General features: G+C 47.0%; 1 protein-coding gene across 11 annotated transcripts in view; it reads left to right on the top strand.

Moving 5' to 3' along the window:
- Positions 1–17,214, top strand: part of HOXB3 (homeobox B3) — a 46,505-nt gene extending 29,291 nt beyond the window's left edge. For 4 of the 11 annotated variants that reach the window (XM_085561740.1, XM_085561737.1, XM_085561739.1 and 1 more), the window contains 3 exons: positions 8,798–9,373; positions 11,101–11,585; positions 14,437–17,214. In XM_085561740.1, the coding sequence (XP_085417866.1) occupies positions 11,210–11,585; positions 14,437–15,197 (1,137 nt within the window). In that variant the 5' untranslated portion in view covers positions 8,798–9,373; positions 11,101–11,209 and the 3' untranslated portion in view covers positions 15,198–17,214. The remainder of the gene's footprint in view (positions 1–8,797; positions 9,374–11,100; positions 11,586–14,436) is intronic. The other 7 variants (XM_085561741.1, XM_085561745.1, XM_085561744.1 and 4 more) reach the window with 3 other exon arrangements.
- The last annotated feature ends 5,891 nt before the right edge of the window (positions 17,215–23,105 follow it).

Here is a 23,105-nt window from a genome sequence, read left to right on the forward strand (position 1 = left end):
CAAAAAAGAGATTTAAAAAAAAAAAAAGCTATTTTAAACCCCCAAAAAAAGCGATTTTAACCCCCAAAAAACCGATTTTTGGGGCTGTTTTTGGCATGCGGCGCTCAGCTGGAGAAACCCTCGCTGTAAATTCACCCCGAAGTGAAAAAATTGAATTTTTTGTGCCGCTTTTCCCTCTAGGGTTTTTTTCTCTTTTTTGAGGCTCGGGAGGTAAAAATTCCTGCCAAGAAAAATTCCCCGAATTCCTCCTTTTCCTCACCAAAACGGCCGCGGGAAAATCTTGGAGGGGAAAAACTTTAAATCTTCATTTTTCTCTCTCTCTCTTTTTTTTTTTTTTTTTCCCTTCTGGTTTTTAATCTTTTGGAAGAGAAGGGTTAAAAAAATAGGAAAAAAAAAGAAAAAGAAAAAACCAAATCAAAAAACCAGGAACCGCCTCCTCCGTGCGGGGGATTTGCCCCAGGATTTGAAATGCAAAAAAAAAATCCAAATTTTTCTTTTTCCCTGATCCCAAATCTCGTTTTTTCCCTGGATTTGCGAACCGGAGCCCGCAGAGTTTTTTGGGGTTTTTCCTGTGCCAGGTTCAAAGAGAAAAAAAGAAAAAAAATTGAAATTAAGAAGGAAAAAAAAGGGGAAAAGTCCAAAAATAGGGAAGGAAAAAAGGCGGGATGGAGATGGGAGCTCGGCTCGCGGGAAGTTTTGGGATCCAAATTCTGCCTAAAATGGGGAAAAAAGGAAAAAAAGGGGGAAAAAAGCAAAGTTTGACGTGGTTGGGTCACGTGGGCGCAGAATTCCAACGATTATTTGGGAAAAAAGGGGAGGGAAAAGGGGGAGGGGATTCCCAGCCCCGCCCCCAAAATCCCCCAAAAATTCCCCAAAAAATCCCAAAAAATTCCTCCCGTCCCCCCCCTCCGCGCCGCAGCCCGGGGAGGAATTTTGGGGGTCCCAAAATCCTGGGGACCCCAAAAAATTCTGGGATTTTTGGGGGTCCCAAAATTCTGGGGACCCGAAAAAATCCTGGGGCCCCCTAAAAAATCTTAGGATTTTTGGGGTGTTTTAAAATCCTGGAGCCCTCGAATAATCCTGGAGCCTCCCAAAAAATCCTGGAATTTTGTGCCCCAAAATCCTGGGGCCAACAATAAATCCTGGGATTTTGGGGAATCTTAAAGTGCTGGGGCCACTCAAAAAAATTCTGGGATTTTTGGGTGTTTTAAAATCCTGGAGCCCCCCAAAATCCTGGGGTCCCCTAAAAAAAATTGGCATTTTTGGGTGTTTTAAAATCCTGGAGCCCCAAAAAGTCCTGGGATTTTGTGCTCCAAAATTCTGGCGCCCCCCCCCCCCCCAAAAAAAATCGGAGATTATTTGATATCCCAAAATCTCGAGGCCCCCAAAAAATTCTGGGATTTTTGGTTGTTTTAAAATCCTGGGAACTCTTAAAAAAAATCTGGGATTTTTGGGCGTCCCATGTGCCCCCATCCCAGGCGAGGGTTTGGTTTTATTTTTTTTTTTGGCCGTTTTTATGTTTAATTTTTATTTTGGGGGCTTTTTTTTTTTTGCTTTTATTTTGATGTTGTGACCGTTTTTCTCATTTTATTTTGATTTTGTGGCGGGTTTTTTTTGCTTTTATTTTGATCTAGTGACCGTTTTTTAGTTAATTTAAATTTTTTTTGATGTGGTTTTTTTTTGGAACCGTCTCCAAAGCGCTGGGGCGGGTTGCTCATTAACCTGGTGAATAATTGCTGCTCCCAGCAAAGGTCAGGGCGAGGGGAAATCTCCGATCTGCTCCGCCTTTAATTCCGATTTTTTTCCTGCTTTTTAATTTGGATTTTTTTTCCCTCCCCTCCTCCTCCTCCTCCGAGCTCCCCCCGCCCGCTCCTCGCTGTTTTCGGGAGAGAAAACTCCAAATTCTGCTTTTTTTGGCAAAAAAAGAGTAAAAATTTGAGATGGGAGGAGAGGGAGCAGCCCCGCCCCCGAGAGAAGAATTCAGAGAGGGAAAAAAATTCAAAACCCCCCAAAAAACAAACAATAAACCACCAATAAACTCTAAAAAAACCCCAAAAAATCAACAAAAAAAGTCAAACCCCCCAAAAAAAACCCAACCCCCCCAAAAAACACACACCCAAAAAAAAAAAAAAATACAAAAACCAAGAAAATGCCAAAAAAAACCCAAAAAAGCCAAAAGTTTCCCAAAAATCCCAAAGGAAACCCAAAAAACCCCCAAGAACCGCCCCCCCCCCCAAAAAAAAACCCTGCTTCCAATTTTTGCACGTTTGGGAAACAGGAAATTTTTAAAATCCCAATTTTCCCAAATTTCCCAATCCTGTGGCTTTTCCAGGAAAGCGGCCTCGTGTTTTCCTCCTGTTTAACAATTTCCAATTAATTAAGAATGAATTAAGGGTGGGTAATTAATCCGAGCGGGGTTTAACGGGGAAAGCAGCGCCAGGAGCGAGAAAATTCCTTCAAAAGAATTTGGGATTTGGGGTCGGAGCTCGGGGCAGGATCCGGCCCTAAAGGGAGCCCCAAAGCCGGGACCCCAAATCCGGAATCCCAAATTTGGGAACCCCAAATCTGGGAATCCCGAACCCTAAAGGGAACCCCAAACCCGGGAATCCCAAACTTGGGAGCCCCAAATCCAGAACCCCAAATTTGGGAACCCTAAAGGGAGCCCGGGAACCCCAAATCTGGGAAACCCAAACTTGGGAACCCCAAATCCAGAATCCCAAACCTGGGAATCCCAAACCTGGGGACCCCAAACCCAGAATCCCAAATCTCCCGGATCTCAGGAATCCCAGATCCGGGACCCCAAACCCAGGAATCCCTCATCCGGAATCCCAAATCTGGGAATCCCAAATCTGGAATCCCAAATCCTAAAGGCAACCCCAAATCCAGAATCCCAAACTTGGGAATCCCAAATCTGGAATCCCAAATCCTAAAGGCAACCCCAAATCCAGAATCCCAAATCCAGGACCCCCAAAACTGGGAACCCCAAACCCAGAATGCCAAACCCCAAACTTTAAATCTTCCAAAACTCCCGAATCTCCAAATCCCCAAATCCCCAAATCTCCAAATCCCCAAATCCCCAAATCCCCAAATCCCCAAATCTCCAAATCCCCAAATCTTCAAATCTCCCAAATCTCCAAATCCCCAAATCCCCAAATCTCCAAATCTCCCAAATCTCCCAAATCTCCAAATCTCCAAATCCCCAAATCCCCAAATCCCCAAAGCTCCCAAATCTCCAAATCCCCAAATCCCCAAATCTCCAAATCTCCCAAATCCCCAGATCCCCAAATCCCCAAATCCCCAAAGCTCCCAAATCTCCAAAATCTCCAAATCTCCCAAAGATCAAAATCTTCAAATGTCCAAAGCTCCCAAATCCCAAATTCCCAAATTTCCAAATCCCCAAAAAAGCGCTGCAGGCTCCGGAATTTCTGGGCCCTGCCTTCCTCCCACTCTCCCCTCCTCGGCCCGGGGTTCTAAAATTCCACCCCAAAATGTAAATTTCCTGAGGCCAGTGTTAATTACAGTAAGAATAATTATCTTTATTAGCAGCAATAATTATTATTATCTTTATTAACGGCAATAATAATAATAATCTTTATTAGCAGCAGTTATAATTCAGCAATAATAGCGATTATCTTTATTAGCAGCAATAATAGCAATTATCTTTATTAACAGCAGCACTAATTATATTTATTAGCAGCAGCAATAATTATCTTTATTAACAACAATAATAATTATTACCAGCAATAATTATCTTTATTAACAACAATAATAATTATCTTGATGTGCTGCCCCGAGAGCCCCTCGGTCCCCCCAAACCCTGTGGGGCCCCGAGTTGTAGGAACAGCAAGAATTGCTCAAAACACCCCAAAAACCCCAAAATTTGGGGTTTGGGGTTTGGGGTGGCTGCGAGAAGGGAAATCGGGGTGCAGGAGTGCAGAAAGTTCCTCTGAAGTTACTCCGAGTTGTAGCAGCAGAGAGAATTGCTCAAAACTCGCCCAAAAATCCCCAAAAATGGGATTGGGGTTTTCGGGTGACTGTAAGGAGAAGGAAATTTTGGGGGAGCATCCTCTGCGGTGCTCAGCGTTCCACTGAGGTTACTCCGAGTTGTAGCAACACCGAGCATCACTCAGAATCCCCCCCGAGAAATTCCCAAAAACATTTTGGGATTTTGTTTCTGGGGTGGCTGAGGAGAAGATAAATTGGTTCTGGGGTGCTGGAAGCTCTGCCGAAGTTACTCCGAGTTGTAGCAACATGGAGCATTCAGACACCCCAAAAATTGGGGTTTGGGATTTGGGGTGGCTGCGAGGAGGGAAACTGGGGGAGCCCCTCTGGGATGCGCAAAGTTCCGTCAAACTTACTCTGAGTTGTAGCAGCAGTGGGAATTTCTCAAAAACCCCCCTGGAAACCCCCGAAAAATTTTGGGGTTGGGTTTTGGGGTTGCAAGGAGAAGGAAATTTGGGGGGACCCATCTTGGGGTGCTCACAGTGGAGTTACTCCGCTGAGGTTACTCCGAGTTGTAGCAGCAGCGAGCAGCCAGAAACCCAAAAATTGGGGTTTGGGGTGGCTGCGAGGAGGGAAACTGGGGGAGCCCCCTTGGGGTGTTGAAAGTTGTGGAGTTGCTCCGCTGAGGTTACTCCGAGTTGTAGCAACACGGAGCGTTCAGAAACCCCAAAAATTGGGGCTTGGTTTTTGGGGTGGCTGCGAGGAGGGAAACTGGGGGGAGCCCCCTTGGGGTGCGCAGAGTTCTGCCGAGCTTACTCCAAGTTGTAGCAACAGCGAGCGTTGCTCAAAACACCCCAGAAACCTCCCAGAAATGTTGGGGTTGGGTTTTGGGGTTGCAAGGAGAAGGAAATTTGGGGGGGACCCATCTCGGGGTGCTCACAGTGGAGTTACTCCGCTGAAGTTACTCCGAGTTGTAGCAACACGGAGCGTTCAGACACCCCAAAAATGGGGTTTGGTTTTTGGGGTGGCTGCAAGAAGGGAAACTGTGGGAGGCCCCTCAGGAGTGTGGAAACTTCCGCTGAGGTTACTCCGAGTTGTAGTGGCAGCGAGCATCCAGAAACCCCAAAAATGGGATTTGGGGTGTCTGTGAGAAGGAAATTTGGGGGGAGCCCCCTCAGGAGTCCAGAAAGTTCCGCTGAAGTTACTCCGAGTTGTAGCAACACGGAGCATTCAGACACCCCAAAAATGGGGTTTGGTTTTTGGGGTTGCAAGGAGAAGGAAATTTGGGGGGAGCCCCCTCAGGAGTGCAGAAAGTTCTGCTGAAGTTACTCCGAGTTGTAGCAACAGCGAGCATCCAGACACCCCAAAAATGGAAGTTTGGGGTTTTTGGGGTGGCTGCGAGAAGGGAAACTGGGGGAACCCCCTCGGGGTGTGCAAAGTTCCGCTGAGGTTACTCTGACTTGTAGGAACACCGAACATTGCTCAAAACCCAAAAATTTGGGGGTTTGGTTTTTGGGGTGGCTGCGAGAAGGGAAATTGGGGGAGCAGCATCCTCGAGGGTGCTGAGAAGTTGCTCCGAGTTGTAGCAACAGCGAGCATTCAAACACCCCAAAATTGGGGTTTGGTTTTTGGGGTGGCTGCGAGAAGGGAAACTGGGGGGAGCCCCTTTGGGGTGCACAAAGTTGTGGAGTTACTCCGAGTTGTAGCAGCACGGAGCATCCAGACACCCCAAAAATGGAACTTTGGGGTTTTTGGGGTGGCTGCGAGAAGGGAAACTGGGGGAGCCCCCTCAGGAGCGCGGAAAATTCCGCAGAAGTTACTCCGAGTTGTAGCAACACCGAGCACTCAGACACCCCGAAAATGGGGTTTGGGTTTTGGGGTTGCAAGGAGAAGGAAATTTGGGGGGAGCCACCTCAGGGTGCTCAAATTTCCGCTGAAGTTACTCCGAGTTGTAGCAACACCGAGCATCCAGACACCCCAAAATTGGGGTTTGGGGTCAGGGGGACAGGGGGGACATCCCGGGGGGGACAGGGCGCTGCTGGCGCGCCTCATTTGCATAAATTGACGCCTAATTGTTCATCCCGCCGATCAAAGGGCGCCGCCGCCGCGCCCGGCCCGGCCCGCGCCCCCCATTTCGCCCTTTCCCAGCCCAAAACCAACCCCCCAGTTTTTTTTTTTTTGGGGTTCCCCGCTCCTCATCCCCCCCATCCCCACCCCCTCCCCCCCCGCAGCCTTCCCCTCCCATTGCAATTTTAATTTCATTTAATTTTCATTTTAATCCCAGCAGTTCCAGCGGAGGGGGGGGGTCTGGTGCTGGTGATGGAGGTGGGGGTGTGAAATTCTAAATTTTTGAATTTCCGAATTTCTGGCCGCTTTTTTTTTTTTTTTTTTTTTTTCCTTCTGTCTTTTTTTTTTTTTCCTCCCTTCTCCTCTCCCTTCTTCCCCTTTGCTCAGGCAGAGGCCATTGTTATCAGTGAGCAGCGCTTGGCAGAGGCCAAGTGGAACCTCCAGCCTTTGGCCATCCCCAAGCCCCGCTCGGCTTTCCGCGAAAAGCTGGCAAGCATCCCCATTTTTATATTATTATTATTCATTTCTTCTTATTATTTTTTTAACCACCCCCTTCCCAAAAACGCGGCGCGAGCGACACAATTTGAGCCGCTCGCCAGCGCCTGCCCGAACCCCCTCCCCCTTTTCTATCCCCTTTATTTAAAATCATTTTTCAATCCTTAAAATAACCCGTCCCCCCCCAACCCATCCCACCCGCCATAAACCCGGATCGACCTCTATTAAATTTTTTTTTGAAATTTTAATCATTTTAACCCTTTCACCCCGTGAGGTTTTGAAAGGAGAGAGAGAGAAAAAAGACCAAAAAAAAAAAAAAAATCAGCAACAAGCCAGCGGGGAGGGGAAGGGGAGGGGGGTCACTGCTGGCTTATTGATTGCGCGGATGCTGGAAGTGAAAATTTATATTATGTCTGCCCGGGCTTGGCTCGTCGGAGGCTCAGGTAAGGCGCAGTGCAGCGGGCTGGGCGCGGAGCGTGTCCCGATGATTTATGAGCAGCTGACTCGGGCTCGGTTCAAGCAGAGTTCACAGGCTCGGAGCTTCCCTCCACGCGGAGCCGCCTGTGCAGCCTCACCCACCGCCTGCTCGGCCACGGCGTTGCTTTTTTTATTTCATTCCGCCACCCCCGCCTTCTCTTCTTTTTTTTTTTTTTTTATTATTTATTTAATTTTTTTTTTCCGCCTCCCTCCGCGCTTTTAAATTTTTTTTTTCCTGATTTTTTTTTTTTGTCCGCCTTTCCCCGCGTTATAAATTGATTTATTTCGGTTTTTTCCGCCTCTTCCACGCGTTTTTAATTTTTTTTTTTCGCCTCTCCCCGCGTGTTTTAATTTATTTATTTAATTGTTTTTCCGCCTCTCCCTGCCTTTTGTAAATTTATTTATTTCATTTTTTTCCGCCTCTCCCCGCGTTTTCAAATTTATTTATTTCATTTCTTTTCCACCTCTCCCCGCTGTTTTTTAAATTATTTATTTAATTTGTTCTCCACCTCTCCTTGTGCTCTTTAAAATTTTTTTAAACATTTTTTTCCACCTTTCCTTGTGCTTTTTTTTTTTTAAATTATGTTTTTCCGCCTGTCCTTTCACTTTTAATTTTTAAATTTTTTTCCCACCTCTCTCCGCGTTTTAAAAATTATTTATTTATTTCTTTTTCCGCCTCTACATGCACTTTTAATTTTTTTTTTTAAATTTTTTTTCCTCCTCCTCTCCTTCCGCTTCTAATTTTTTTTCCCCGCCTCTCCCCGCTCTTTCATTTTTTTTTTTAGTTTTTTTTTAATTTTTTTTCCCAGCCGGAGGGGAGCTGCTGGTGCGCGGGGATGGGGAGGGAGGAAGGGAAATTTGGGGACGCTCCGTTGTTTTTCCCGGCGCTGGGCTCGCTCTCAGCTCCCCTCCCATTGTTGCGGGGCACGCTTGGAATATTTGGGATTAATAAAAAGCGGAATTAAAGCGCCGGGGCCGAGCCCGGCTGCAGCGGGGGAGGGGAAAGGCGCGCTCCGCTCGGGAAATTCGGATTTTCCAACATGGAGGGGCCGCGATTCCAGCGGGAGCCTTCGGCCTCAGCTCCCTCCCATCCCCTTCCCCCGCCCGCCTGATTCTTCCTGCAATATTTCCATTTCTGTATTCCGATTTCTCTATTGTTTCTGTTTTTTCTGTTTTTCTGTATTCTATATTCCTGTATTTCTGCATTTCTATATTTCTATACATCTATATATCTGTATTTCTATACTTCTATATTTATATTTTCCCTTATTTTTCTATATTTTTCTATATTTTTCTATCTTTCTATATTTTTCTATCTTTCTATACTTCTATCTTTCTATACTTCTATATGTCTATATTTTATTTCTCTATATTTCTATATTTTTCTATATTTCTATACTTCGATATTTCTACATTTCTATACTTCTAGTTTTCTACACTTCTACATTCCTCTATTTCTATTTTTTTTTCCCCGGAGCATCCTCATCCTCCCCACAACCCTTTCCCTGCCTCCCCTTCCCCCCTCCCCACCCTTAATTATTTTATTTTTAATTTTTTTTATTTAAATCACCCCAAATCCTCTCCCTCCAAACTTGCAAAGACTTTTTGGGGAATCTCTGAAAAAAGTGAAACTCGGAGCGGGCCGGAGCAGCTCCCGCCCGCCTTTCATTGGAGCAGGAGAACATCGAATATTTATTATTTTCCCTGGGCTTTTTTTGTCTTTTTTTTTCCCCTTTTTTTTTTTTTCCCTCTTTTTTTTTTTCTTTATTTTCCTTTTTTCCCCCTTTTTTTTCGGCTTCTTTTCCCTTTTCCTAAGCAATTCCTTGGAGTAAATAATTAGGATTGCGGCCGTCGCGGGCGAAGATAAATGAGCGGCATTTGTGAGGCGCTGAGAGATGAGGTACAAAGCGGAGCCACGAGCGAGGCGGAGGGGGTTGTAAATTCATTTTATGGCCGTTTTAAAACAACGAGAGCCCTTTAAAAACAACAACAGCCAAAAGTTTAAAAGGGGAAAAAAAAAAAAATCGCCGCTATTTTTAGCGAGCCTCACGAGCTTCTGCTTTGGGTTCTGGGGTTGGTTTTTAAAATTTTTATTTTTTTTTTTTTTAATAAATCTTGAGCAGACAGAAAGGCCTTGGAGAAATTCCCACCTCTGCCCCCTCGCAGATATTTCCCAGCAAACCTATTCATAATGGAGGCGCTGCTGTTTGTTAATTAATTAATTCACGGCTCGGGGAGCGGAGGCTACTTTTTAATAAGACAAATTTATCATGGCCAGGGAGGAGGAGGAGGAGGAGGAGGAGAAAAACTCGCAGCGAGGATCTGAGACAATAAACGCATCTCCGAGGAAGATCCGATGCGGATTTGGGAATGCGGGAAGGATTTAATCAGGGTAAAAAAAAAAAAATTAAATAAATAATCCTAAAAGAAAAAAATATATTAAATAAAAAAATAAATAAATAATAAAACGAGCCGTCCCTTGGAGGACGCTCGGAGGATGGGATGAAGCAAACGGAGCTTTGGTGTGACATAAAAACAGCAGCCAGGAAAAGGGGGAGGAAAAAACCAAAACGATAACAACAACAAAAAAAGTTATTTATCGCCGAGCTGTGGCTTCTGTTAAACCCCCGGCACTTAAAAATATCGCGCTGGGCTTTATCTCGGCGGGGTTTGTTTGGGTTTGTTCTCGGGGATGAAAGAGGCCCAGATAAAATTGAATATACAAGGGAGACCATTCAATAAACACTGGGCATCAATCCCCGGCTGCAGAGGAGTCTCTGCCTTGCCCAAAACCCCTCTGCCGAATATTTCCATTTTCACCTTTTTTTTCGGGGTATTTCTGCTCTGCTTGAATGGAGGGGAAAGTTTCTGCTGGGAGAGAAAAAAAGAGATGGAGGAAAATAAGAGACGGAGGGGAAAAAAGGTTTAATTTTGTGATTTTGAAGCTTTGGATTGGGTTGGTTTTGGTTTTTTGGGTGTTTTGGTTTTTTTTTTTTTTTTTTGAGTTTTCGAGCTTGGATTGAGGGAGGGAGGGAAATCCGAGGGGTGGAAAGCGAGGAGCAAATGGCCTCGCGAAGTGTTTGTTTTCCGAGAGAAAGAGAGAGAAAGAAGAAAACAAAAAATAATGACAGTGATTAAACCCCACCGGGTTCGGGATCAGCGCCTCCCTGGATCTGGGATGAGAAACACAAAACCGTGCTGGGGGAGGAAAAAAAAAAAGAAAAAAGGGGATTTATTCTCTAAATTCAACCTGTGCTGTCAGAGAGGGGAAGAAATCGCATTTTTGAATTCCTGCCGCTGCTCTCATCTGCTGGGAATCTTTGCCCTGAATTCCAGAGGCGCTGGGAGTTCCTGTGTAAACAAAAAAAGGGGAGTCAAGTGTGCCAGGACAGCGTTACCTGGGGGGAAAACACGGATTTTTGCTGATACCTGGGGGAAAAACAGGGATTTTTGTGGTTACCTGGGGGGAAAACACAGATCTGTGCTGTTACTTGGGGAAAAACACAGATTATTCTTGTTAGCTAGGGAAAAAACATGGTTTTTTGCTGTTAGCTGGGGGAAAAACATGGAATTTTGTTGTTACCTGGGGAAAAAACACAGATTTTTGCTTTTACTTGAGAAAAAACATGGATTTTTGCTGATACCTGGGGGAAAACAGGGATTTTTGCTGTTACCTGGGGAAAAAACATGAATTTTTGCTGTTTGCAGCTGAAAAGCAAACCAACCCTGGTGATCAACTTTGAATTTCTGCTGGCGGGATGTTTTTGGGGGCTGCTCCGCGTGGGATTTCAGTAGAAATGGCAAATTTCAGTGGGTTTTGGTGGTTCTCCCCTCGGCGCTCCCGTTTCCGTGCTGGTTCGGGGTTTCTCCGGGCGCGCCCCGCGGGGGGACGTCTGGGATAAATCCGGAATAAATCAACGTACGGAGCCAAACGGGCGGCGACAAAAAGGCTCCGAAACTCCTCCGGACCCCAAAACCGGCCGGGGCTCGGCGGGGTGGGATCTGCCGGCAGCATCTGCTCCCCGCGCCGACCGCGGGACCCTATTCATGTCAGCGTCCTTTCAGGCGCCAAGATGGATTCCTGGCACTGTCATTGTGTTTTTCCTCCTAACCTTTCAGGTCAGCTCCCACCAGACAGCTGGAGAGGGGCCGTCGCGTGGCCTCGGGGTGCCAATGTTCTGCCATAGGGGTGTCAAGACCCTGGTAGCCAAAAAATCCCCGGCGGAAGATGCAGAAGACCTCGTACTACGACGGCTCCACGCTCTTCGGGGGTTACTCCTACGGCAGCGCCGCCGCCGCCAATGGGTTCGGCTACGAGGACGCCCAGCCGCCTTTCCAGGCCTCTTCCCACGTGGAGAACGACTTCCAGAGGTCCTCCTGCTCCCTGCAGTCCCTCGGCAAGAATAAGGAGCTCAACGGGAGCTGCATGCGGCCCGGCGAGCCGCCGGCGTCGCCCGACGGCGGCAGCGGCCAGGCCGGCGCGGGGAAGAGCGCGCCAGGCAAATCCGGCCCGGCTGCCGGCGCCGGCATCTCCAAGCAGATCTTCCCCTGGATGAAGGAGTCGAGGCAGAATTCCAAGCAGAAGAGCGGCTCGCCCAGCGCAGGTAGATGGCCGGGCCTCGGCCGGCTCCGGCCTCGCCCTCTGGGAAGTGACGAGGCTGAAAAGCAAAAAAGCGCCGGTGAAAGAGGGCTCAGAACGGCAAAGGGTTGGAGGAATGGGTTTAGGGAAGGCCCAAATTCCCATTTTCCAGCCCAGAATCCCAAAGAGAGGTCTAAGGGCTGGAGGAATGGGTTTAGCGAAAGACTAAATTCCCATTTTCCAGCCCAGAATCCCAAAGGGAGATCTTAGAATCCCAAAACGTTGGAGGGATCAGTTTAGGGAAGGCCCAAATTTCCATTTTCTGGCCCAGAATTCCAAAGAGAGGTCTAAGGGCTGGAGGAATGGGTTTAGGGAAGGACTAAATTCCCGTTTTCCACACAGAATTCCAAAGAGAGGTCTAAGGGTTGGAGAGATTGGTTTAGGGAAGGACTAAATTCCCGTTTTCCAGCCCAGAATTCCAAAGAGAGGTCTAAGGGCTGGAGGAATGGGTTTAGGGAAGGACTAAATTCCCGTTTTCCAGCCCAGAATTCCAAAGAGAGGTCTAAGGGTTGGAGGAATGGGTTTAGGGAAGGACTAAATTCCCATTTTCCAGCCCAGAATTCCAAAGAGAGGTCTAAGGGCTGGAGGAATGGGTTTAGGGAAGGACTAAATTCCCGTTTTCCAGCCCAGAATTCCAAAGAGAGGTCTAAGGGTTGGCGGAATTGGTGTAGGGAAGGCCCAAATTCCCATTTTCCAGCCCAGAATCCCAAAGGGAGATCTAAGAATCCCAAAACGTTGGAGGGATCAGTTTAGGGAAGGCCCAAATTTCCATTTTCTGGCCCAGAATTCCAAAGAGAGGTCTAAGGGCTGGAGGAATGGGTTTAGGGAAGGACTAAATTCCCGTTTTTCCACACAGAATTCCAAAGAGAGGTCTAAGGGTTGGAGGAGTCAGTTTTGGAAAGCCTCAAATTCCACTTTTCCCGCCCAGAATTCCACAGAGACATCTAAGGGTTGGAGGAATCAATTTAGGGAAGAGCTGAATTCCCGTTTTCCAGCCCAGAATTCTAAAGAGAGGTCTGAGAATGGCAAAGGGCTGGAGAAATCAGTTTTGGGAAGTCCCAGATTCCCGTTTTCCTTCCCAGAATCCCAAAGGGAGGTCTAAGAATCCCAAAACGTTGGAAGGATCAGTTTAGGGAAGGCCCAAATTCCCATTTTCCAGAATCCCAAAGAGAGGTCTAAGGTTTGCAGAAATCAGTTTAGTGCAGACCCGAATTTCCATTTTCCAGCCCAGAATCCCAAAGGGAGATGCAACAATCACCAAGTGTTGCAGGAATCAGTTTAGGATAGTCCCCAACTCCCATTTTATTTCCCCCAAATTCCAAACAGAGGTCTAAGGGTTCAGAAATCAGTTTGAGGAAGGCCCAAATTCCCGTTTTCCTGCCCAGAATCCCAAAGGGAGGTGTAAGAACCACAAAGGGTTTGAGAAATCAGTTTAGGGTAGTCCCAAATTCCCGTTTTCCTGCCCCGAATCCCAAAGGGAGGAAGGAGGAGCTGACACCTGGGAACATTTCTGCCCAGGGGAGGTCTCCTGGGCAGGTTGGGTTTGTTTGGAGCGGCCGGGACGGGGAGAGGACCCCACAAGACTCCTGGGAGGGTCCTGGCACCAGGCACTGCCCACTCACACCTGGTTAATTAATTAATTAATTAATTTATTAATTTATTTATTTATTGATGGGTTGTTTCCAACGCAACCACGGGTGCTGAACCCAGCCCTGGTCGGGCTGGTGGACACAAATTTGGGGAAATTGTTCTCCCAGCTGCCCAACCCGCGGCTGGAATTCTGTTTGGTTCCTTCCCGGAGCTCGGAGAGAGCAGATGTGGCGCCCACGTCCAACTTCTCCTGGTGTCCCACCAAAAGTTCAGATAAATTCAGATAAAAACGAAAAATTCCATTTGGATTTACCACAGTTTGGGTAAATTCAGATAAAACCCAAAAATTCCATTTGGATTTGCCACAGTTCAGATGAATTCAGATAGAAACCAAAAGTTCAGTTTGGATTTGCTACAATTCATCTTGGGTTTACCACAATACACATAAATTCAAATAAAAAGCAAAAATTCAGTTTGGATTGACCAAATCTCAGATGAATTCAGATAAAACCCAAAAAATTCAGTTTGGATTTGCCACAATTCAGATAAAAATCAAAAATTCAGCTCAGATTTACCACAATTCAGATAAATTCAGATAAAAATCAAAAATTCAGCTCGGATTTACTACAGCTAAGATAAATTCAGATAAAAGCCAAAAATTCAGCTCGGATTTACCAAAACTCAGATAAATTCAGATAAAAACGAAAAATTCACAGATAAATTCAGATAAAACCCAAAAATTCACAGATAAATTCAGATAAAGACCAAAAATTCCGGCTCAGATTTGCCACAAATTTGACAAATCAATTCACACAAACCTCGTGGTGCACACTTCATCCCCCATCCATGGAATTTATGGAATTTACCTCTGGAAAAGGTCGGTGCAGAGGCAAATATTTGGTGTCGCACCCGCGCCCGAACCGACCCTCTCCCAAACCCCGGATATTAATTGACCCTGCGGCCGCGCCGCCAAACGTCATTTTCCGGAAAATTATCCTCTGGAAATAATCTCCTCGTCACTAAGGGGCCCCGGAATCCTCTCGTACATGACATGATCCAATTTTCATAAAGCAGGGGCAGCTTTGGAGAGCAGAACTCTTAATAAATGACACGATCACGGAGCGCGGGCCGCCGCGCCGGGGCGAGGGCAGGGTTGATTAAGGAGCGACGCTTTCAATCTGTGCGCCTAAGTAATTCTCTTTTATTTCATTGCGGGGCCCCGACAGAATCCTGCGGCGGCGAGAAAAGCCCCCCGAGCTCCTCGGCGTCCAAGCGGGCGCGCACGGCCTACACCAGCGCGCAGCTGGTGGAGCTGGAGAAGGAATTCCACTTCAACCGCTACCTGTGCCGGCCGCGGCGCGTGGAGATGGCCAACCTGCTGAACCTCAGCGAGCGCCAGATCAAGATCTGGTTCCAGAACAGGAGGATGAAGTACAAAAAGGATCAGAGGTCCAAAGGCGTGGGCGGCTCTTCCTCCGGGGGCCCTTCCCCGGCGGGCAGCCCCCCGCAGCCCGCGCACGCCTCGGCGGCGTTCCTGGGCGCCCTGCACCCCATGAGCGGCGCCTACGAGGCGCCGTCGCCGCCTTCCTTCGGCAAAGCCCCCCAGAACGCCTACCAAGCCAACGTGGCCAACGCCGCCTACCAGGCGCCCATCAAGGGCTGCCCGAGCCAGCACAAGTACGCCGGGGCCGAGTACGAGCCGCACGTGCTGCCGGCCGACGGCGCGGCCTACGGGCCGGCCGGCGCGCAGGGCGGCCCCGCGTACGCCGCCGGGAACTTTGCGGATGCTCTGCCCGCCTCGGGCCCGGCGCTCTACGGCCTCGGCCACCTCCCGCAGCACCGCGCCGCCGGCGTGGACTACGCCGGGGTGGCGCCGGGCCAGCCCCACGGACCGTGCGAGAGCCACGGCGCCTACGCGGAGCTCCCGGCGCACCACGCCGCTTCTCAGGGCAGAATCCAAGAGGCGCCCAAGCTCACCCACCTGTGAGACGGGCGGCGGCTTTTGGGCAGGGAGAGGGGACGCTTGGCTGCCAGGGATGGGCGCCTTGGGTTTCTCTCCGGCCTCGCTGGTTTTGGGGGGTTGCGGCGCTCGGGGGTCGTTGCGAGCACAAAATCCAAGAGTTTCTTGGTGGTTTTGGAAGGGAGGAACCCCCTGGGTGTTCGAATGTTCTGAAACGGGCTCGGCGTGGTTTTGTGGGAATCCCGCAGGGTTGACGTGGCCAAATCCGTCGTTTCCAAGCCACGTCTGGATCGTCACGGATAATTCCCGGATGCTGGGAAGGAGGAGAGTCCGCCAGGCAAGTTTTGGGGTCTCTGCGTCCAAAAAAACCCCAAAGAGATCCACCAGGAAGTTCCTTCTCCAGATCCAGCTGTGCTTTCCTTCCCAGCCCTCAGGGGAAGGGTTGTCCTTTTTCGCTGGCCAAGGGAGAAATCCAATTTCCCACCGGAAAAGGGAAAAATCCAACTGGAAAAGGGATAAATCCAGTTTCCACTGGAAAAGGGATAAATCCAATTTCCACTGGAAAAAGATGAAATCCAATTTCCACTGGAAAAGTGGATAAATCCATTTTCCTACTGGAAAAAGGAGAAATCCAATTTCCCACCGGAAAAAGGAGAAATTCAATTTCCCAGTGGAAAAAGGATAAAATCCAATATCTGTCTGGAAAAAGGAGAAATCCAATTTCTGACTGGAAAAGGGATAAATCCAGTTTCCACCGCAAAAGGGAGAAATCCAATTTCCGACTGAAAAATGGAAAAATCCAATTTCCACTGGAAAAGGGAGAAATCCACTTTTCCACCATGTAACTTCCTACCGAACCCCCAAAATCCTGCCAATGCCCACAGCTGCCGACGCCCGGGAGCCGCGCTCGTCCCTCCAGGCCCCGCTCCCCCTCTCCAAAACAACACCACAAAAACAACAAAAAAAAATTCAAAAATTTGGGGTAAGAGCGGCCCAACCCCAGCAAGGCTCGAGGAATCCCTTGGGAACGCCTCGATCCCCCTTTATCCCCCTCCCAAAATTCCAAAGAGAGGAAGAAAGAATCGACAGGTCGGAATATTTCCCTTCCTTCGCCTCAGCTGAGGCGAAATCTCCATTTCTCTGTTCAGGGAGGGTTTTGATTTTTAATTTTATTTTCTTTTTTGGGAGGTGTTTTTTTAGGGTTGATGAGTGGGAAAAAAATAAAATCGGGGAAATCCGGAGCTTCTTTCCTCCTCTCCTCTGGAGCTGAGGTGCAAACAGGGTATTTGAGCAGAGGGAATGTCCTCCCACGGAAGCTGGAGCCAGCGGCGACGCTTTCCTGCCGGGACATCTTTGTTGCACTTAGAGTTTACATATAATGGGTATTAAAAACAAAAATAAGAATGAATAATTAATAATAATGATAATAATAAAGCAACTTGGAAGGGCTCTCCGCTCCTCGAGGCGCCCTTCAGTTAGGTGTGTGTTCTGGTGAACATTCAGATATATTTATTGGTTATAGCCACTTGAAAATATTTTAGGGTTTTTTTTTCCCTTTTGTTTTTGTATTATTTATCCCCCCTCCTGCCCTGGTATTTATATAAGGAAAAAGCAAGGAGAAAAAAAACAAAACAAAACAAAACAACAGGACTTTTTTAGTATCTCATTAAAAAAAAAAAAAAAGAAAGAGAAAAAAAAGAAAAAATAGCAGAAAATAAATAGAAAAAAAATTTTAAAAAAATTTTAAAAAATGAGGTTGTGTTGCCCTTGTCACTGTACCTTTTTTAGTTATTGTAATTTAGGGAGAAGCAGTAGTTTTCTGTTCCCTCGGTACTTATGAATAATGTAATTAGTTCTCCAGGAGGCATGAGAGCAGACTGTAATTGTTTCGTCCTGAATTAGAAGAATTTCCTCGCGGCTCCCTCCCCTCGCGCCCCTCCTCCCGGAGCTCTTCCTTTGTTCTTACAGTAAATTCTTTTCTCCCCTCGCTCCCAGCCCCGTCCGCCCAGCGATTCCCCAATAAAACTTTCTCTTTTCGCTTTCATCTCGTCCTATCCCTGCGGTTTGGAGGTGGGAAAAAGCAACAACAACAACAAAAAAATTAAAAAAAAAATTAAAGGGGATTAAAAATAAGAATTTGTTGAAGGGAGGAAGGAGAGGGATGGAGAGAGGAGCCTGGTTTGGGGTGAAATCCTGGGAATTCGGGCGCCCACAAAGGGGGATCACGTGGAGGCAGGGCCGGGCTGCCATTGGAGAGGGAAGGAAAACAAAGGAAAAGGGATTAATCCAGAAAAAAAAAAAAATAAAAAGGGTGAGCGGGAAAAAATAAAACAAAGCAAAAAAACAAAACAAAAGAAAACAAACAAACAAACAAAACCAGAAAAAAAAACCACCCAGAAAAACCAACCAACCAATCAAATAAACAAACAAACAAAAAAAAAACCCCAAAAAAACCCCAAAAAACCAAAACCAAAACGAAACCAAAACAAAACCATGAAAACCCAAACAAAACAAAACAAAAAAATATAAAGAAAAAAAAAATATATATAAGAAAATATAAAAATGGCCCATCCAGGACCCTGGGGAAGTGAGGAGGAATTAAATCCCTAATTTCTACGCTATTTAATTGAATATTAAATAATTAAATTCTGGATAAAAGAATCGAGTTCTGGCTAGGATAAGAGAATTATTTCTGGAATTGGAGTGTGTGGCGCCTCCCGGGCACCCCAAATTGGGATTAAAAGAGAGAAAATCGCCGCCAGAAAAGGCGAAAGTGCAGAAGGGAGAGGAAGGCTGCGCCAGCAGCGGAGCGGGCGGCGGAGGCCGTGAATAATTCGCTTTTTCTGCTCTAAAGCCCAAGGAAAACTCCCATTAAAGCAGCAATAAAAGTTTTATGGCGCTGGCAGCGCTGGAAAGGCTCGGGGGACGAGGAGGAGGAGGAGGAGGAGGAAGGTCCCCTGCGATCTGGATTTTCATTTGCATTCTGGATTTCCGTTCCTTTTTCATTTTTTGGATTTTTCATTTTCGCGAGAAAAAGGGTGGAAAAGCTGGAGAAGGTACAAAAAAAAAAGAGTAGGAAAAAAATTAAAAACAAAAAAGAAAAATAAGGGGGTTGAGGTTGTAGAGGCAGCACATGGTTTTTGTATTTTGTGCGTTATATATTTTTATATATTTGGTATTAATATATTATATATAATATATATTATATAATATATTATATAATATATATTCTCTATTATACATTATATTTTATAATATATATTTAATATTGTGAAATATAATATTATATATTAATATATTATATATTATATATTATATATTATATAATATATATTATATATTATATATTATATATTATATATTATATATTATATATTATATATTATATATTACATATTATATATTATATATTATATATTATCTTACATATTTTATATTATAAATTATAGATCATATATCATATATTATATATCTTATATAGCCTATAGTCTATAGCCTATATAGTAGATTTATATTTTATATTTTACATTTCCTATTTCGTCTTTATATTTCATATTTTACACTTTATATTTAATTCCTCCACGGCGTTTTTCCATCCCGCACTTCTGCATTCCAGCTCTTTGACATTTCCCTCGTTTCATCCACCCGTGTGCCCAGCCAGGATAAACCCCCGAGGGATTAAAAAAAGGTGGGGAAAACCTCTCATAAACCGATTTCCGCGTTCCTAATTAAAAATTACAATTATAAATCATGACAAACCAATTCTAATCATAAATAACGATAACCCAGAGGCCGCAAGGAGCCATTTCCCGCCCCGGCCTGTGAAATATTCGGAATTTAAATGAATTTCGGGGCGCAGAGCGGCCGGGGCTGGCTCGGGACCATCGCGCAGAACGTTTCTCTCTCCCTCTCCCATTCCCGGAGTTTTGCGGGCGCCATGTTGCGCCAGGGATTCCCAGGAAATGGTGAAAATCTGGGAAAAAGGGAAAAAAAAATTTCCAATTCCGGGGCGCGCCCTGGGCGGGCGGCGTTTCCTCCCACGCGGGGTTAAAGCGCTGCTCCCTCCCGGCTCCGGCTCCTGGGAACTCCGGGAATTTCTCCCGGGGCTTCGATGCTTTTCATGGAATTTGGAGATTTTTCCCCCTTTGTGCCTCCGTGTGATGTGGGGGAAAAAAATATCCCGATTTCCCAAGAGGTTTTTTGGTCTTTTTTATTTTTCCTCTCTTTATTTCTCCCCCTTTTCATTTTCCTTCTTTTCATTCCCTCTCTTCTTATTTTTCCCTCTTTTCATTTCTCCCTTCTTTTCATTTCTCCCCTCTTTTAATTTTCCATATTTTCATTTTTCCACCTTTTAATTTTCTCTCCCTTTTCATTTTCTCCCCCTTTTAATTCCCCCCCTTTCCATCCCCCCACTTTTCATTTTCCCCCTTTCCATTTTCCCTCTTTTCATTTCCCCCTCTTTTCATTTTTCCATCTCTGTATTTTCCCCCAATTTTCATTTCCCCCCTCTCTTTTCATCCCTCCACTTTTCATTTTTCCCCCTTTCCATTTTCCCCTCTTTCAATTTTTCCCTCTCTCCATTTTCTCCCCCTTTTCATTTCCCCCTTTCCATTTTCCCCACTTTTCTTTTTTCCCCTCTTCCCATTCCCCCTTTTCCATCTTTTCATTTTTCCATTTTTCCCCTTTTCGTTTTTCCCCCTTTTTCATTTTCCCCCTTTTTATTTTCCCCTATTTCCATCCCCCTCTTTTCACCCCCTCACTTTTCTTTCCCCATTTTTTAACTCCCCCTCTCCTCATTTTCCCCTCTTTTCATCCCCCCCTATTTTCTTTTTTCTTTTCCCTTTGCGACCCCGAGTGCGAGCAAAGAGCAGAGACAATTTTGGGAGCGGCTGGGAAGAATTTTACATCCCAAATTCTTCCTCTTCATCCCAGCTCCTCCAAAGCGAGGAATTTCCAACCTCAAAGTCCCAAAAATCCACTTCAACCCCCAAAAATCCACTTCAAACCAGCCGGGGATGGGCACAACCCCGATTATTTCAATCATTTCCTTTTTAATCGTTGCTCTGATGATACCAAACAGATTTTTGGGGTGGTTTGGATACGCGAATCCGCCGAATCCTCCGGGAAATTTGGTTTTGCGCTGGGTGTTTTTTTAATTACGGTCATTATTTTCTTTACCCCCGCTTGCTAAACGAGCTTTGGATTTATTCCGTGGCCCTCCCAAGCCTCCCCACCCACGCAGATGCTTCAAGGGACAAAAGTTTCCAGGCTTCTCCCTGCGGGACCGGAGCCTCCCAGGCTGCAAACTGGGAGAACTGGAGCTCCAACAAACCCCAAAATAAACCCAAAATTCTCCTTTTCCATCCCCTCCAGGCAGATTCATTTTCATGTCTCTTAAATTTATTTTATTTTATTTTTTTTTTTTTTTTAGTTTCTACCCGGATTAAAGTTTATAAATCTGCCCTGGGTTAAAAACAAAAAACCACTCCATGGCAAAAGCCAAATTTCTTTGCTGAGTGAGTCAGGCCGAGCTGTCAAAAGTCTTTGGAGGAAAAGATTGATGGTTTCTCTCTTCTTTTCGCGTTGTGTGGACCCGGGGCGCTTTAGAGAGGGGGAAAGAAAGAAAGGAAGGAAAAAAAAAAAAAATCTCGGGAAATGACTCTTTCATTTTATTTATTTATTTTGTAAACTCTGGAAGTGGCGCTGCTTTATTGGAGATGGGGAAAAAAAAAGAAAAAAAAAAAAAGAGAGAGATGGGAAGGTAAAAAAAAGCGATTTTAGAGATATCGGTGACCTTAAAAGGTGTCTGGCCTTTAATCGAGTGCGAAGGGTCCGTCAGGCCTGGCCGGGGAGAGGAGGACCAGGCCGGTGTTTGCCTTTGAAACGCTAAACCGGCCGGTTTAACTAAACTGCGCTTAACAGCCCCCCTGATCGCTCGGTGCTGGCAGCCAGGCTGGAGCACCAACTCCGGGCAGAGCCTGGAGCGGGGACGAGGGAGGGAAATCCCAATTTCCCCTTTTCCCGTTTTCCTGTTTTCCCATTTTCCCGTTTTCCTATTTTCTCATTTTCCCGTTTTCCCGTTTCCCCAATTTCCCCTTTTCCCGTTTTCTCATTTTCCCGTTTTCCCGTTTTCCCCTTTTCTCGTTTTCCCCTTTCCCCGTTTTCCCATTTTCCCCTTTTCCCGTTTTCCCGTTTCCCCGCAGCTCCCGGGATGAGCCGGGCCTGGCAGCGCCGGGAGCTCGGCTGGAGGCACCGGGAGCGGGCTGGGAGGGCACGGGCAGAACGGAGCTGGAGTGGGGCTGGAATGGGTTTGGAATGGGTTTGGAATGGGGCTGGAGTGGGGCTGGAGTGGGGCTGGAATGGGTTTGGAATGGGGCTGGAATGGAGCTGGAATGGGTTTGGAATGGGTTTGGAATGGGGCTGGAATGGGTTTGGAATGGGGCTGGAATGGGTTTGGAATGGGGCTGGAGTGAGGCTGGAATGGGGTTGGAATGGGTTTGGAATGGGGCTGGAATGGAGCGGAAATGGGTTTGGAATGGGGCTGGAATGGGTTTGGAATGGGTTTGGAATGGGGCTGGAGTGGAGCGGAAATGGGTTTGGAATGGGGCTGGAATGGGTTTGGAATGGGTTTGGAATGGGGCTGGAATGGGTTTTGAATGGGTTTGGAATGGGGCTGGAATGGAGCTGGAATGGGTTTGGAATGGGTTTGGAATGGGTTTGGAATGGGTTTGGAATGGAGCTGGAACGGGTTTGGAATGGGTTTGGAATGGGTTTGGAATGGGGCTGGAATGGGTTTGGAATGGGGCTGGAATGGGGCTGGAATGGGTTTGGAATGGGGCTGGAATGGGGCTGGAATGGGTTTAGAATGGGTTTGGAATGGGGCTGGAACGGGTTTGGAATGGGGCTGGAACAAGCATGGAATGGGCAGGGAAAGGGCAGGGAATGGACACGGAATGGGCAGGGAATGGGTTTGGAATGTGGGAGAAGGAAGGCTGGGAAGGACAGGGGACATCGGGAAGGGCAGGAAAGACAGGCAGGATGGGAAGCATCGGGCTGGAGAGGCAGGAGAGGGAACACCAGGAAGCACAGGAGGGGCAGCAGAAGGGACATCGGGAAGGACACGGAGGGCAGGACAGGGGACATCGGGAAGGAGAGGAAGGGCAGGGAGCAGCAGGCAGGACAAGAACCTCCAGGAAGGACAGGGGACAGCAGGAAGGACAGGCAGGGCAGGCAGGGAAAGAAGCACAGGCAGGACAGGGAGCAGCAGGCAAAAAGAACAGGGAGCATCGGGACAGACAGACAGACAGACAGGAAGGAAGGAAGGATTCCAGGAAGGATTCCAGGAAGGATTCCAGGAAGGAAGGAAGGATTGCAGGAAGGATTGCAGGAAGGAAGGAAGGATTGCAGGAAGGAAGGATTGCAGGAAGGAAGGATTCCAGGAAGGATTGCAGGAAGGATTCCAGGAATGAAGGAAGGATTCCAGGAAGGATTCCAGGAAGGATTCCAGGAAGAAAGGATTGCAGGAAGGATTCCAGGAATGAAGGAAGGATTCCAGGAAGGATTGCAGGAAGGAAGAGCCCACAGCCAAGGAAGGATGTTGATGCTGGGGTGTTGATGGTGTTGCTGGTGGAGCCCTTTTCTGGGGCTCCTCTCTCTCGCTCGCTTCCCCCCGCCCCCCATTAATTTTTTTTTAATCAATTAAAGAAAATCCCGCAGTGTTTGCCTCCAGGCCCCGCCTGCCATTGGCCGGGCCCCGCACGTGATGAGGAGCCGGCTGCGGTTCGCCCCGGCCCGGCTCCAGCCCGGCTCCAGCCCGGCCGGGTCCCGTCCGCCGGCTGAGCTGCGACACCCCAATTACAGGAACGCCGCGGCCCGGCATCCTCCCCGCCACCAAAACCCGCTTTCAGATTTCTCTCCCTGTCCCCCTCCTCCTCC

The sequence above is a fragment of the Lonchura striata genome, chromosome 27 (assembly GCF_050655825.1).
Source record: "Lonchura striata isolate lonStrDom1 chromosome 27, ASM5065582v1, whole genome shotgun sequence".
NCBI classification, from domain to species: Eukaryota; Metazoa; Chordata; class Aves; order Passeriformes; family Estrildidae; genus Lonchura; species Lonchura striata.